A 16,945-nucleotide genomic window follows, 5' to 3' on the forward strand; every position below is an offset into this window, starting at 1 on the left:
CTTATCGCTTCTGTCAAAATATGGAAATCATCGGTGAATGCCTTTAGTGTAAATATTACTGGATGGAATGTGAAGGTGAAAAGTGGAAACTCCTGCGAAGTTCATCAGTGATGCTTTATTGCTTGAGCTGCAAGAGTTTGTCAGCGGGAGGCTTATGACTTTCTCAGTGCGTGACCTTGGGTTCACCTTGGACATTTGCTGTCATATCCCAGGAGCTTTGCCATCACAAACACCCCCACCCCTACACACACCTATGTTTGTCAAATATGCTACTGATTTCCAGTGCATTCATCCGCTGTGATGTATAATGATGCTTTCAAGTGTATGTTTGTTGTGTACACAATTGTGTGTTGTATCGGTTCTGATTTTGAATATCAGTGCAGGCCCTCAAATGTCCAGTTTGCTTTTTCTCCCCTCGCTTGTGCGTTTTTTTTTTCTGGGTACTCTGGCTTCCTCCCTTATTCCAAAAACCCGCCCCTCAGTTTAATTTAAGACTCTAAATTGTCCGTAGATGCGAATGTGACGGTGACAGTTGTTTGTCCATATCCATCCATCCATCTATCCATTTTCTACTCCTTCTCTCTCCCCAGCCACTTCATCCAACTCTTCCAGGGGGATTGCGAGGCGTTCCCAGGCCAGCCGAAAGAAAGCCGAAACTTCTCGACCTAACGCACCAGCTTGGGCTCCTTCCCTGCCAGAGAGGTGACCTTCCACTGTCCCTAGAACCAGCTTCTGTAGCCAGGGATCGGATTGCCAAGGTCCCTGCCTTCGGACACCGCCCAGCTCGCACTGCACCGACCCCTATGGCCCCCTCCCACAGGTGGTGAGCCCATGGGAAGGGGGACCCACGTTACCGTTTTGGACTGTGCCCGGCATTGCCAATGCCCCATGGGCATTGGCATTGTCTTGCTGAAGTAAGCAGAGGCGTCCCTGAAATAGACAATGCTTGGATGGCAGCATATGTTGCTCCGTGGGTTTTTTTTTTTTTAGCATTCCTCAACTTTCCCAGTCTTTTCTTGCCCCTGTCCCAGCTTTTTTGCAACATGTTGCAGGCCTCAAATTCAAAATGAGAGAACGTTTGCAAAAAAACAATAACGTTCATCAGTTTGATCATTAAATGCCTTTGTAGTGCATGCAATTGAATATAGGTTGAAAACGATTTGCAAATCATTGTAATCTGTTTTCATTTACATTTTACACTGCATCCCAATGTCATGGGAATTGGGGTTTATATTTTGGTGAAACCATCCTCTTAAATTAAATGTCACTTTACTTCAATCACATTGATGGTTTTATTTCAAATCCATTGTGGTGGTGATCTGGCAAATCATAGTTTCTGTCATTGGCCAAATACTGTACAATAAAAAGCAAACTCTTGAATGTTATTACATCAACACTAGTTTTTATATTGCTTAGAAACCTCTCAATGTCAGCCACTGCATGAAGAAAAGATGGGTAAAAGAAAACCAAGACCAACATTTTATTCAAATTCTTCACTTAGTCATAAGCGTCAAGGTAAAAAGTTCTTTCTTTTCACATTATGCTTTCTTCACATTTTTCTGATTGAAATGTACTTCACTTTCTGTTCTGAAACAAGTGAAATGGACGAAAGCCGAACCACTGACACTTCAACAATGAACATATGCAGCCTGAATGTGGACGACCACACAGACGAGCATGGATGGGAACATTATAAATAGCTTTAAAATGGCCTGGGAAGGTTGAGAAGTGGATGATTGTATTTACCGTCCTTATGAGATGTAAATGAAAACGTAAAACTCTGAGCACAATTTGGCTCAAGCAGAAAGTGTCTCAATAGTGAAAGCACCTTTTCTTCTCTCCCTCTTGAGAGAGAGGAGGAGCGCTATGGAGTGAAGGCTGTGTTGGCGGGTCAGACGCAGTTTCACAGTCTATTCGGCCTTTTTGGCTTTCCTCTTTCGAGCGCCTTCGCTCAGTTCCTCTTTGCTTTTGAGCGATGAAGGGGCTGCGGCGGCTGGAGGGTGATGATGGTCTTCCTCAGAGCCGCCCAGGGGGGAGCGGAAGAGCAGGTGGCAAATCCAAGACTCGATGAGGGCGAAGGGGGAGCCGTGAGAGTGGCGGGCAGTCATCCACACCTGGAGGAGAGGAAGGAAAGATCGCGACTTGCTCACATTTAAGGTAACGTCTTCCCAGTCCAAAAATGTCATTGGCATAGTGCACGGGTATCCAAACTTTTTTTCCCGAGGGCCGCGTTTAGAGAAATGGGATAATGCAATGGCAATGGCCACGTTAACATTCTTCAACTTTAATGTATTAAACGTGCTAAATTCAAACATTAAACAATTTTACAGGTGTGTGTTATTTCTATATATACTGCAATTGAATTAAACTTGAAGATAAAAGGAATTAGTGAGGAGTACTGTGACATTCCGTACACAGTGGTCGTTTTTCTGAGCATGATTGATTTTATTTCTGCTAATTTGAAATCAGTACGCTCTCATTTTAGGGACTAATTGATCAAAGATCACATGTTGTGTCAATCTGTACTGTTGTCAATTGTACAATAAAATAATCTGAATAATGAATTTTGATGTGTCACGTTTCCATGCAGCACAGTCCAGACCTTGCTTGTGGCCATGAAGAGGGTGAAGCCGATGATGAGCATGCTCTTGGACACTGGCAGCCAGTGAGCCTCCTGCATGGTGAAGAGGATGGCTCCATACAGGCTGGCTTTGGTAGGGCTGCAGGGACAAAAAAAAGGTGAGGGAAAAGAGTATGACCACATATGTACCATACTTTGCATTTCACCGGATGCTCACTTTTGAATTTTCAACTTTGAGGTCAAATCATGTATTTTGACCAGCTGTGAAACTCACTAGATACACAACAACGCATTTTACACATTACTATCTTATTGTATATCCTCTAACACATGCACTCAACAATTTCTTATGCTTTAGCTTGTAAGATACATTACAGTATGGTAACAAATTGCTAAAACAGTTGTAATTACAGAATAAACAGATGTAACACGATGACATCACAGACACAGAAGCAATAATGTGTCCATGATATCGTTTTGCGATCCTTAAAAATTCATCATTTAAAGTGCCTTTGTCCCAGAATTACAATGAACATTGATTCTTTTTACTGCACATAACTGTACTAAGCATCCAATGACGTTTTACCCCTCACAACCACCAGAGGGCACATTATCTGGTGATTACATTTTTTCTTTTTGTTCTTTTTTTTTTTAATCATTACTCAAATTATGTTAATCCATCAAGGTTACTAGTGACCGACTGCAGAATGTGGTTTGAATATATATATATAAATATGTAAATATGTAAATATAGATAGATAGATAGATAGATAGATAGATAGATAGATAGATAGATAGATAGATAGATAGATAGATAGATAGATAGATAGATAGATAGATAGATAGATAGATAGATAGATAGATAGATAGATAGATAGATAGATAGATAGATAGATAGATAGATAGATAGATAGATAGATAAGAGCTAGCTCCACTGCAACGGGTGTGAAATATGTCAGCGCCAATCTCGGGGTTATTGTGTATGGGTGTCCCCGCATAAATGGGACAAGGGAAAGTTAACTGATTATTAACCATAACTATAGCGGCACACGTTATTCATACATTGGGATGTTTTTTTTTTTAATTCATTCAAATTTGACAGGCTTTTTAAAAACATATTCTCTGCGGTGTGTCCAAGTTGCAAGACATTTTTTAGGCCTCTTTGGTGCATTTTTAAGCATCAGTTCTGCCATCAATGCATTATTCAATGTCAAGTTATGTTGTTGTTTTAAAATGATTTCGAACAACAATAAAACAGTTTCTTGACTGAACTTACAGTACATGAATGATCGGTTGGTAAGATTCTAAAAAGCCCACAGTCAGTGACAGCTCTAAATATAGCAAATAGTGATGTATTTCTAGTCCAAAAGGATCTACCAATGGGAGGCAGGTTTGTGTATCAGCACACGAGCAGTCATGAAAGAAGAAACTTACAATGACATGTTGAGGATCTCATTGGTGTCAGGCCTCCACACGCCACGCAGCAGCTGCTCAAAGTTGGAAATGAGAGCCACTCCAGACCCTGTGAGAATGAACAGTCGATAAAATGAAGGAAGGACATCTGATATTGTCCCATTTATTTCACATTTGACATTGTATTACGACTGAATCAATGCTGATCTTGATCGGTGTGATAGCTTGTTCTGCCATTATAAGTTACCTTTGACGTAACCAACAATGACCATGATGAAGAAGCCATGGTGGTAGGCGTGGTGGGCATGGTGTACGCCAGCAGCAATCTTGCGCGTGCGGACGACTTCCTTCAGAGCGACCAACACCAACTTGACCGGCAGGAAAGCCACACATTTGTAGAAGAGGTTCAGTGGGCAGTAGAAGATGAGGTACCTAAGTTTGTATAGGGCACAGACATTTTAAAAAAAGGATTAAAGGAGACTGCTTTGCACCGCTATACATGGTGTTTAGAAAAGTTGCAAGAACTGTGTCACAAAGATTCATTTCAAACCCAAACGGCGAGTTTTCAACCTCTGTGTGAGCCAGACGATCAACCAGCACGTCTACAATGAGATCCCGCGGCGTTTGCTTTGTTAGGTGCGTGAGATGAGGAGAGTTGCGGCAGGACAACTCAACATGACAACGCACCTGCTCACAATGTCCTGAGCATCTTGACATTTCCTGGCTGGGAAGAACATGGCCGCTCTGCAGCAACCTCCCAACTCACCCGACCTGGCTCTGTGTGAATTTTTTCCTCTTTGCCAAGCTCATGGGCGTCATAAACGTGACCCGGAAAAATCCTAATAGGAGTGGCGGAGAAGGCTGGGAAAGTGCATTAGACTCCAGGGCATTACTTTGAAAGGAAAAACTTGAATTTGAAATATATCTTTTGTGACGCTTGAACTTTTCTGACACCATTATGTCAACTCTTAAAAGGACAATTTAACATCACTGTAGTGCTGAAGTCCTTCACTCGTGAGATCCGATACGAGGGCTAATTCTACCTTTACAAAGAGAATATTGGTCAGTTCCCTGTCACAATAACAATACAACAATAGGTTAATAGAAGTTTTCGGTATTTTGTCCGTTAAGTTAATTAACCAAAATATTAGATATACATCTCATGATAACGCAGTGTAGTTTTAGACCCCTTAAAAAATACAACATTTTAATGTTTGTCCTTGATGCACAATGTTCATAATAATACTATCAGTCACAGATGGTGCAGTGGTTCATGCATCAGAACAAATATTGCTGTCAAAAAGGTTCTTTAAACTTGTGCTTCTCAACCGCTGTCACCCTGGGACCCGCAGTTTCCTACTGTTGCTAAGTTGCAATCCACTTTTACACAAGTTAAAAACAATAAAAAGCAGTACTGTTCAAAAACAGCCTTCGAAAACATCATATTTTCAATAATAGCTACACATGCTTACGTTCAAAGTGCCTTTCAAAGCACCTTATTAGAAAGTTAGGGTCAACATGACAACCATGTACAAATACAGTATGAATACCTTGGCATTAATCTCTTCTTTAGAAAATGAAGGATGCAGACCAAACTGAATTATGTTTAAATGCCCAATGCAATTACATTTCTGACACGTCTGTTAAATTAATGTTATTTTCCAAATAAAACGCAAGACTGACCTGGGATACACGTTTAATATTTCACTGCTGGCGGCGACGTAACCCGAACTTGTCACAATGCGCCATAGTCTATCATTTACCAACAATTACGTAGTACTAAAGCCATAATTATAATAAATATTTGATTGAAAATCACTACTACGCTAACTGATGTGCCTTCTTGTATTCTTACGCCGGCTGTAACCTCAAACTGTTGTATGTCGGTACAGTTGTAAACCGAAACCCCCCAGTAATTTTTGACTAGCTGTCCAAGACCCACCCAAAATGGCTACGCGACCCACTTTTGGGTCCCAACCCATCAGTTGATAATCATTTATTTAAACAACAAAACTAGTGAGGGCGAAATGCTCTTGCACAGTATTGTCCGTTCTGGAAATTTTGCCAAGCTTGAATATTGTTTTTAAAACCTTTTGCCAAACAAGTCATTGACGGTGTAGTGGTTCACTGGCCTAACTATAGTGTTTGTAGTGGTAGTGTGAGTTCAGTTCCCACTCAGCGATGGTGTGAATGTGAGTGTGAAAGGTTGTCTGTGGCGGGGGATAGGCTCCAGCTTCCCGCAACCTTGAACAAGATAATCGATACAGTTTATAGTATCGAAAATGGATGGCTGGATGGATGATTTTTTAATAGAAAGCCTGGTGAACAACTGTGGAAGTGTTCCCATATGGAAATCTGATGTGACTTGTATTGAAAAAGTGAATTTATTAAGGGATTAAAAGTGATTCCTTTCTCACCAGACACCAGAGGCCAGCAGGATGTGGCTGTTGTGTTGGAAATAGTCAACAGGGCTGCTTCCCAGCATGATGTCGGCCAGAATGTAGCTCCCAAAGCAGTAGAGCATGGCACAGAGCCACGAGGCCACGGGACTCCTGCGAGAAACCTCCACTGAGCCTGCACAACACAGAGACAGATGAATAGAAGCTGTAATCAGAATTAGAAGTACTAGTCAGATCATTTGAGCTTGAGAAATAAAGAAGATTCCTAAACTTTTTTAATTGTGGACTCATAATCCTTGTCAGAAGCTGGTGCCTCAAATATAAACTTCAGTTGCTAAAGTCGCTAACCCCACTAACACCCACCCACCCACCCCTGAGTGCCATTGACGTGTTTACAACTTTTCTAACATGTATAATGCCACCCTCCATTTCCTCTAAAAAGACTTCAATGGAGGGACTGTCTTTTCCATTGAAAAGCTGTATGAAAAATCTTGCTTATACCAAGATAATAATTTTGCTCAGTTCTGAGTGACACTGACACAGGGGTATTACTAATAATATTTTTTTTAAAGTTAATGCTGACACAAGGGTTGTTTAATAAAATGCCTGAAAAAGGACCAAAAAACTGTCTTGGATATTTGAGAAAGCACAAAGAATATGCTTTATAAAAAGGCCGGCAAATTTGAATTAATCAAAAAATCGCCATGTATGTAAAATCCATCCATTTCATCCATTTTCTACCGCTTATCCGGGTCGGGTCGCGGGGGCAGGTTTAGCGGGGACGCCCAGACTTCCCTCTCCCCAGCCACTTCATCCAGCTCTTCCGGGGGGATCCCGAGGCATTCCCAGGCCAGCCGAAGGACGTAGCCTTTCCAGCGTCTCCTGGGCCGTCCCCGGGGTCTCCTCCCGGTATGTAAAATAAGGCTCTAAAATCATGAGAAATACGGCCTTTTCCTTCGATCTGCAGGATTGTGTGGGCAAGTCCGCTGAAGGCAATGGAGACGAGCCCTGTAAATCAAATACTGGCTGAATAACGAGGGCCGCTGTGTTAACTTTCCTGTGTCTCTTATGTGGGGAGGGGACCCACACAACAACAAGACAGAGCCGCTGACGTATTGACGCTCACCGCGGTCATGCGAGCTCCTTAGCTCGCTAGCTCATTAGCTCGTGGGCTAGCAAACGTAATAGACTGTTAACGTTCCCTTAAGAGTCTCTGATGTGTGGATCTGCGTGCGGCACATGGAGCGAGGCTGTGGAATATTGGACGGAGCCAGCGACGGTCAGCCGGTCCACAAGCCCACAAGTGATTAATAGCTACTAGCTGCTTTTAGCAAGCCATTTCGTAGTGGGGCCATCCAACTCGCGGTCGGCTCGCTGCGTGGGCCACAGGTACTATACCCCAAATAACACATTTTTCGGGTTGTTGATGGCTATTTGCACGATGTACAGTTGTGGCAGAAATGGGCCAAGGCATTATTATTATTAGTAACCTGTAAAGACAGCGTTTGGTATATAGTGAGGGTTGGCCCACTCATGCTATTCCCTGCTTGGGTCAGCGTGTCCACGTTTTAGCCCCACCCAAAAAATCTGAACGATTGAGAAGGTGAAAAAGAGTTTTACTCTATATCTCAGCAATATCAGTACTAAATTTTTCTGAGTCTTTGCACGTTTTCAATAATTATCTTACAATATATTTAACATATTTACAAAAAAAAAAAAAAAAAAAACAGAACACAGGAGTTAGTTTACAGGCACTTCAAAATAAAATGACCTTTTCCATTCAAAAGACTCCCATGGAGAGATTGTCTTTTAATGTAAACATACTAAGATTGGATTTGGGATTCATTGGGCCTTAGAGGACATCTTCTTTACATATTTAATTTAATTAAATGACTGCAAAAACAAACAAAACAAAAAGACAATAACAACAACAACAATAAGATGACCAAAAAGTAATACAATCTTCTTAGCCATTTTTGGGTGCCTGGTGCTTCTTTTAGTTCTTGTGACCTTACACATCATGCAATGACCTTCACAAGCTGTTATCGGTATAAACCGTGTGTGTCTATGTGCTGTATCTATGGTCACACCCAGACCACCATCAAGTGTACACCCTGATAGGACGCTTTTATCTTTACGCATTTGTTAGTTGACTGCTTACCAACTCATCTGGCGCAAAAAAATGTTTAAAGTGCACATTGGGTAAAAAAAAAAAAAAAAGAAAGACAATGAGAATAAATTGTTTCTAATATTGTTAGAAGAATTGCTCATTTATGTATTGAGCAGCTGATGAGGAACTAACAGTCAGGTGAAGTATAGACAGAAACGTATCGTTGGTTGTTTTTACTGCACAGTATTATAGTGGGTTTCTTGGAAAACAGAATAATTTAAGAAAACATATTGTTGCAAAGATTACTTGCAAGTGGTTAACTACCTTACGTTACATTACAAACACATACATACACACACACAGAGTTCATTAAGCGGTGAGCAAACTGCTTCTCACAAATGTCTAACAACAGGTGTGCGAGGGTGTCGTGGTGCTCACTTTGAAAGCAATCCGATGCCATCCTAAAAATAGATTCTGCTCCACATCTTCCTCCCCCGCCTTGCATGTGGCAGCCATGTCTAAAACCCTTGACCCCAACACTTGTCTCTCCTAGTTCTACACCAATGTTGACCTCCTTGAGGTCTTAACAGTGTGCACTGCAAAGAAGCTGCACTCATGTAAAAACAAAAAAACAAAAAAAAGTCATTCAAATAAACGCAGCACGAGTCATTTGACTGTCAAAATTTCTCCAAGTAAACATGACATGAATTTATGGCCTCAGTCTCACAAAACGTGAAATCACATTTAAGCCCAGTATACGCACAGATCGATTATTTTCCCAACCTAAAACATCTTATTTAGAGGGATAAATATGAAATTTGTAGTACCACTATCAGAAAATGGCGCTTTCTTTCATAGCTATGCATACTCACTCCTACTAATACTCAGTCATACTCATTGCAAGCTTCTGTTAAGAACACAAATCTTCTCTTCTTTTAAGGACATGGACCTGAATTATTGACTTTTCAATGACAATTTACAATCCAAAGGTGCCAAAAATCTGACTTCAACTGTAAACAAATGGCAACTAGATGTTAGGGGGATGCTAGTCTGTTTCCTAACTACTGTCGAGGTGTCCTTAAGCAAGGCACCGACACCCTCATTTTAATCACCGCAGCACCGTTTGGGGGCCCCTTAATCCTTGACATCTCTCCATGCATGCCTGCATGTCTGTGATCTGGTTCTTTGTGTGGCATACGACACAAAAAAAATATACAGTATAACATAAACTGAATTTCATTACAATTCATTTTAAATTACATTAAAATGTTCTGGCTTACGTGGGACAACATGTGGTTTACTGGTTCTGAAATTAAGAGTTTGAATCTGGGCTCTGGCTTTCCTTTGCGGAGTTTGTATGTTCTCCCTGTGCTGGATTTTATAGCCGTACTCCATCTTGCGCCCGCATTCCAAAAAGGTCAAATGAAGACCCTAATTATCCATAGATGTGAACGTGACTGTGAAAGGATTGTTTGTCTGTTGTATGCCCTGAGATTGGCTGACCCAAAGTCAGTTGGGATAGGCTCCAGCTCACCTGCGACCCGAATGAGGACAAACACAAAGGAAAACGGATGCATGGATGGACGGATTGCAGCATATGCCAACTTCCATCATGACAGTTCAATAGTGTGTTTAATCAGCTCCAAAATTGCATATATTTTTGGGTAGATCAAATGCAGACAACTGTTTGGACATGCAACAAGTGTTAAAAAAAAAAAAGAAAAAAAGTCTAAAGCATTAACTTAATTTAAAAAATGAATCCAGTGCTTACACCCTCTTCAGTGAGGATTCAACCAATGAGAAACCAAGAGACATTTGTTTCCTTCAGTACAAAGCGTAGTAAATTGTTTCATGTTTAACATTCACTTCACATAGCACACAGTTAGTCCTGAAGCCTACAAGAGCAGAGGGGGGCTTTGCAAGCCCCTCTGACATCTATTTCAGGCTCTTCTATTTTTCGCCCAAGTTTCTGGCACGCGTAGGCCTTCTCTCACATTTCATTCACCTCAGGCTCTGCCGCTCAAAGGACTTAAAACTTGGACAATGTCAGTAGCCTAAGTGCTTTAATTCACTTCAGTGATTCCCTGTGTGTATGTGAATGGGCTCAGACTCAAGCAAGCAGAACCTTTACAGCTGCACACTTTATGTAACAGGTCAAACTCTTTATGGAAAAGGGTCAATCGCCTTATAAAGTCATCAGAAAGTCCTTGTAGGGAAATTAGAACAGAGTGTGGTTATCACAAGAAATGCAGTGAAATTAACTATTAAAAGGAACACTCATTTACATGCAGACATTTCTGATAGGATAGCAAAATTTATTTTGTGATGAAAACATCACAGACAACCCACATACATGATGTGTTTGTCATGAAAAATGAATAAAGCAAGCCCTTCATGTATAGAAAAGTGTTCGTTCTGACTCTCACCTGGCTCATACTTGAGGTAGAGGATGGACACGATGTAATAAGCCAAATCAAAGACAGGAAACATTCCCATTTTGGAGAAAGCTTGTGCTAAATCTTCCAAATGGAGGGCAGCCAGCACATCCATGTTGTTATCGCTCTTGTCAGGATCGGAAGACCCACTCCCCGCAACCCGGTCCACGGACTCTCCACGGGGCCCGCCTGGCCTCGACACTGAAAGGCTGAGACGCTCAAGCCTTCCTATTAATACCACTCATCCCTGCATCATCATCATCATCATCACCACCACCATCATCTTCATCCTCATCATGGCATGTGCACGGAGCCAGCTGCTTCGATTTTTTTTAGGCGACAGGTTTGCGAGGCAGCTGCCACAACAACGCTTCCTGGCGTCTTCAGCACATTATTGGGAGGGGGAGGGGGAGGGGGCTGTCTGCCGGAGAAACACACACACGCACACACACTGTCCATCCAAAACGGCTCTGCACGTGTACTGATATCATCGGATGTTCTTATGCCCCCCGTGTGATAAAACACGAACGATAAATGTTACCAACCTCTCGTAAATGGAAGCAACCGCTTACAAAACAAAAGTGGCCACTTGCTGACTCTAGATGGCACTACAACACCAAATGGACAAACGAGTGCAAGCGTTTCCTCGGTCCTCGGTTTACGACGAAGGTACGCTCCTACGCTGACGACGTAATACATGTTCGTACGTACATCGGAACGACTTAACGCAGTAGTTAAAGACACATTTTCAATCAATATTTGCATGAAAAAGAGTTCTCGGCCAACAGAGGGGCACAAGTGTATGCAGCCTACTTCGAAGTACTGATAGTTGTGTAAAAAAAAAAAAATGGATTCGACTCCTTACTTAAAACAGTAAAACCTGGAGTATTCAAATTTTAGGGTTACATTTTTGAGAGGTGATTTTAACTCCCAAAGTGTAATTTTAACTACACTATCAGTTACTATATACTGTACGTATACAAATATTTTACACTCTCTGAGTTGTTAAATAACACATTCATACTGTTAATAATGGTAATTAGTCCAATATGAAGTTATTTATTAACACTGTCACAGTGTTAATAAAGTTTACTCTTTCAAAATTATTGATTTAATTCCGAACCAGTGGTTGCAACTTGCCATATAAACTCTGGGTAAGTGTTGATGTCAACTCTGGGGGTGTTAAATTTGTGTTTTCAAAATTGCTGTGTAAATAAAAGTACAGACACAGAAATGTAGTTCAAAAGTAAGAAGTAAAAATGAAATTTTACAGTCAATTATAAGCAATTTCCATTTTGATAATGAGCCATCATTATTATCTAAAAACTATTATCAACACATTCACTGCCATTGACGGCTTTAGAAGTCAAATATCCATGTTAACTGGGAAGGCTGGCAGTGAATGAGTTAATAGTGTACCTTATTACCTTGTAATGCTTGTATACTGCAAACACATTCTAGCCTACTACATGTAGCTTGTATATATAAAAAAAGCTGTTCCCATAGCTTTGTTAATGTGAACTGAGTTGCCAAAAATACAAAATGAGCTAAGATAACAAAAAAAATAATTGTATGTTTTTCTTATTTCTTTTTCTTTTTTTTAAAGATTTGATGGATAATTTTTTATGGTGGTTTTTGCACAAGACAAAACATTCGCCACATATAATTATTGAAGCTGACAATATCAAACTATTTTCTTAAATAACACCATGGATGAGGAATATCTTTCTTCTCCTAATTTGTTGCTGCCATTGTTAATGGTGCCTAGTTCAGGTTCTTCCATGTTGCTGCTGTTCCTGTTTTTTTCTGCCTTATTCCTTCTTAATTAATCAATCAAGACTTTTAAATGCAGTTGGCTTTACCTCTCTCTATTTGTCTATTTTATGTTGTTTTGTCATCTGTGGAGGTTGAAAAAAGTAACAAACCTATTAACAAAGTAAGTAGTAGAAACTAGAAAGTACATATATCTGTGTTCACCTGGAGGGAGTAAATGTAAAAACTGAAAAACAAATACACATCAAAAATCTACTTAGTAGAAGTAGCGTAACAAAGTATTTTGTACTTCCTAACTACCCACCGCAAATGCACTACAACACCAAATGACAAACCAGAAGGGCATTTCTGCTGGAACTGACAAACAAAACAATACAGTACATACAGGTGCTTGGTTTTCGACAAAATTCCATTCCTGTGGCGGCAATGTACAGAAACACAAACGTACATAAATTGGAGTGCTGTAGTCTATCACTAACACAATTAAAGTCCCAGTTACAGCAAATACTTAAGACTTCTAGGTCACGTTATACAACTACAGGACTAAACTCTTTCCCCTGAGGGCCGCATGCAGTATGGAAGGTTGCAAAAAACACTTTGACTTTTCAACTTTAATTTATCAAACATGCTAAAGCCGGTGGCACGGTGGACGACTAGTTAGCCCATCTGCCTCACAGTTCTGAGGACCCGAGTTCAAGTCTAAATTGTGTGAATGTTAGTGTGAATGGTTGTTTGTTTATATGTGTCCTGTGATTGGCTGGCGACCAGTTCAGGGTGTACCCCGCCTCTTGCCCAGAGTCAGCTGGGATAGGTTCCAGCTCGCCCGCAACCGTAGTGAGGATGAGCGGTATGGAAGATGGATGGATGGGTGGATGCTAAAGCCAATCCATCAACCAAAACAAGAGACATCTGTAGTAAGCTGACAATGTTTATTTCAGTATTAATGTGATATGTTCATAAATTGGACATTGACTTGTGGAGCAAACCATTTTTGCTTCTAAAACAGAATTACTTTATTCACCAGGCCGATATGATGTGAAATGTTGTTACTACTTTTGTTGTAAACAGTTTCTTTGCATCTTTGTAAATCTAGAAAAAAAAACTTTATATGAAAACTATTTAATATTATTTGTAGCAGTAATAGTTCTCTGGGGGATTGCACCTGTGGGAGATGTGGGTGTTGCAACAATTTTCATATTAAATAGTGTTGTGGGCGGTGTCAAATGTTATTTTTAGTATATGACACAGGCCACTAAAAATGGAGAGTAGGCCGCAAATGGCCCACAAGCCAGACTTTGAACACGCTGATATAAAACAATCAAATCTAAAAAATAAATACGGTAGTAATTGAGTGTTTCTTCTTGTGCTGCTTGACGACATACACTTTTGCCGCTGCGCAAAGTAGTCCAATGGGCTTCGAAATGTACTGTATATATCGGGAAACAGGACCCCCTTTAACTTTAAGATCCAATACAAGAGCCGTATCACCCCCGCCCCCGCAAAAAATATGTAATTGACATTGTCAATAAATAAATAAATAAATAAGAACAGATTTATTATTGTTGTTGTGGTTTTCAGTGTCTTTTCATTCATTTATCTCCATGGGATTTTAACCATTTATTTCTGCAGGCATTTATAGGTAATGCAGCCCTATGGGGGGCACAAGTCAGTGCAAACTGTAGGCCGGTCCCAAGCCCGGATAAATGCAGAGGGTTGCGTCAGGAAGGGCATCCGGCTTAAAACCTTGCCAAACAAATATGAGCGTTCATCCAAAGAATTCCATACCGGATCGGTCGTGGCCCGGGTTAACAACGTCCGCCACCGGCGCCGTCAACCTGCAGGGCGCTGTTGGAAATTCAGCTACTGTGGGTCGAAGTCAAAGAAGAAGAAGAAGAGGTGGAAAGCGGGTTCTTCGGCAGAAAGAGAAGAGGAAAACACAGAGCCTAGAACTGAATGTGGGGACTTTGAATGTTGGGACTATGACAGGAAAATCTCGGGAGTTGGTTGACATGATGATTAGGAGAAAGGTTGATATATTGTGTGTCCAGGAGACCAGGTGGAAAGGCAGTAAGGCTAGAAGTTTAGGGGCAGGGTTTAAATTATTTTACCATGGTGTAGATGGGAAGAGAAATGGAGTCGGGGTTATTTTAAAAGAAGAGTTGGCTAAGAATGTCTTGGAGGTGAAAAGAGTATCAGATCGAGTGATGAGGCTGAAATTTGAAATTGAGGGTGTTATGTGTAATGTGATTAGTGGCTATGCCCCACAGGTAGGATGTGACCTAGAGGTGAAAGAGAAATTCTGGAAGGAGCTAGATGATGTAGTTCTGAGCATCCCAGACAGAGAGAGAGTCGTAATTGGTGCAGATTGTAATGAACATGTTGGTGAAGGTAATAGGGGTGATGAAGAAGTGATGGGTAAGTACGGCATCCAGGAAAGGAACTTGGAGGGACAGATGGTGGTAGACTTTGCAACAAGGATGCAAATGGCTGTAGTGAACACTTTTTTCCAGAAGAGGCACGAACATAGGGTGACCTACAAGAGCGGAGGTAGAAGCACACAGGTGGATTACATCTTGTGCAGACGATGTAATCTGAAGGAGGTTACCAACTGTAAGGTAGTGGTAGGGGAGAGTGTGGCTAGACAGCATAGGATGGTGGTGTGTAAGATGACTCTGGTGGTGGGGAGGAAAATTAGGAAGACAAAGGCAGAGAAGAGAACCATGTGGTGGAAGCTGAGACAGGACGAGTGTTGTGCAGCTTTTCGGGAAGAGGTGATACAGGCTCTCGGTGGACGGGAAGAGCTTCCAGAAGACTGGACCACTGCAGCCAAGGTGATCAGAGAAGCAGGCAGGAGAGTACTTGGTGTATCTTCTGGCAGGAAAGGAGAGAAGGAGACTTGGTGGTGGAACCTCACAGTACAGGAAATCATACAAGGAAAACGGTTAGCTAAGAAGAAGTGGGACACTGAGAGGACCGAGGAGAGGCGAAAGGAATACATTGAGATGCGACACAGGGCAAAGGTAGAGGTGGCAAAGCCAAAACAAGAGGCATATGATGACATGTATGGCAGGTTGGACACTAAAGAAGGAGAAAAGGATCTATACAGGCTGGCTAGACAGAGGGATAGAGATGGGAAGGATGTGCAGCAGGTTAGGGTGATTAAGGATAGAGATGGAAATATGTTGACTGGTGCCAGCAGTGTGCTAGGTAGATGGAAAGAATACTTCGAGGAGTTGATGAATGAGGAAAATGATAGAGAAGGGAGAGTAAAAGAGGCAAGTGTGGTGGACCAGGAAGTGGCAATGATTAGTAAGGGGGAAGTTAGAAAGGCATTAAAGAGAATGAAAAATGGAAAGGCAGTTGGTCCTGATGACATTCCTGTGGAGGTATGGAAGCATCTAGGAGAGGTGGCTGTGGAGTTTTTGACCAGCTTGTTCAATAGAATTCTAGTGCGTGAGAAGATGCCTGAGGAATGGAGGAAAAGTGTACTGGTGCCCATTTTTAAGAACAAAGGTGATGTGCAGAGCTGTGGCAACTATAGAGGAATAAAGTTGATGAGCCACACAATGAAGTTATGGGAAAGAGTAGTGGAGGCTAGACTCAGGACAGAAGTGAGTATTTGCGAGCAACAGTATGGTTTCATGCCTAGAAAGAGTACCACAGATGCATTATTTGCCTTGAGGATGTTGATGGAAAAGTACAGAGAAGGTCAGAAGGAGCTACATTGTGTCTTTGTAGATCTAGAGAAAGCCTATGACAGAGTACCCAGAGAGGAACTGTGGTACTGCATGCGGAAGTCTGGAGTGGCAGAGAAGTATGTTAGAATAATACAGGACATGTACGAGGGCAGCAGAACAGCGGTGAGGTGTGCTGTCGGTGTGACAGAAGAATTTAAGGTGGACGTGGGACTGCATCAGGGATCAGCCCTGAGCCCCTTCCTTTTTGCAGTGGTGATGGATAGGCTGACAGATGAGGTTAGACTGGAATCCCCGTGGACCATGATGTTTGCAGATGACATTGTGATCTGCAGTGAAAGCAGGGAGCAGCTGGAGGAACAGTTAGAAAGATGGAGGCATGCACTGGAAAGAAGAGGAATGAAGATTAGCCGAAGTAAAACAGAATATATGTGCATGAATGAGAGGGGTGGTGGGGGAAGAATGAGGCTACAGGGAGAAGAGATGGCAAGGGTAGAGGACTTTAAATACTTGGGGTCAACCGTCCAGAGCAATGGTGA

General features: G+C 41.6%; 1 protein-coding gene across 1 annotated transcript; it reads right to left on the reverse strand.

Annotated features, from left to right (window-relative positions):
* Positions 1–1,456: 1,456 nt before the first annotated feature.
* tmem38a (transmembrane protein 38A) lies at positions 1,457–11,323 on the reverse strand. Its single transcript, XM_061780384.1, has 6 exons — positions 10,930–11,323; positions 6,412–6,568; positions 4,242–4,426; positions 4,016–4,103; positions 2,603–2,720; positions 1,457–2,114 (listed from the first exon to the last, which is right to left on the reverse strand). Exons 1-6 carry the CDS (start codon positions 11,051–11,053, stop codon positions 1,911–1,913), a joined length of 876 nt encoding a protein of 291 aa, XP_061636368.1. The 5' UTR covers positions 11,054–11,323; the 3' UTR covers positions 1,457–1,910.
* Between the last annotated feature and the right edge of the window lie 5,622 nt (positions 11,324–16,945).

This window comes from Phyllopteryx taeniolatus, chromosome 7 (genome assembly GCF_024500385.1).
Source record: "Phyllopteryx taeniolatus isolate TA_2022b chromosome 7, UOR_Ptae_1.2, whole genome shotgun sequence".
NCBI classification, from domain to species: domain Eukaryota; kingdom Metazoa; phylum Chordata; class Actinopteri; order Syngnathiformes; family Syngnathidae; genus Phyllopteryx; species Phyllopteryx taeniolatus.

Bases quoted from the DNA above. Each gene is read 5' to 3' on its own strand.
- tmem38a (XM_061780384.1), bottom strand. From the start codon at position 11,053: ATGGATGTGCTGGCTGCCCTCCATTTGGAAGATTTAGCACAAGCTTTC. The intron at 4,104-4,241 runs GTAACTTATAAT...TCATTCTCACAG, and splicing joins CATTGTTGGTTACGTCAAAG to GGTCTGGAGTGGCTCTCATT. The intron at 2,115-2,602 runs GTCTGGACTGTG...CCTCTCCTCCAG, and splicing joins TCTTCATGGCCACAAGCAAG to GTGTGGATGACTGCCCGCCA.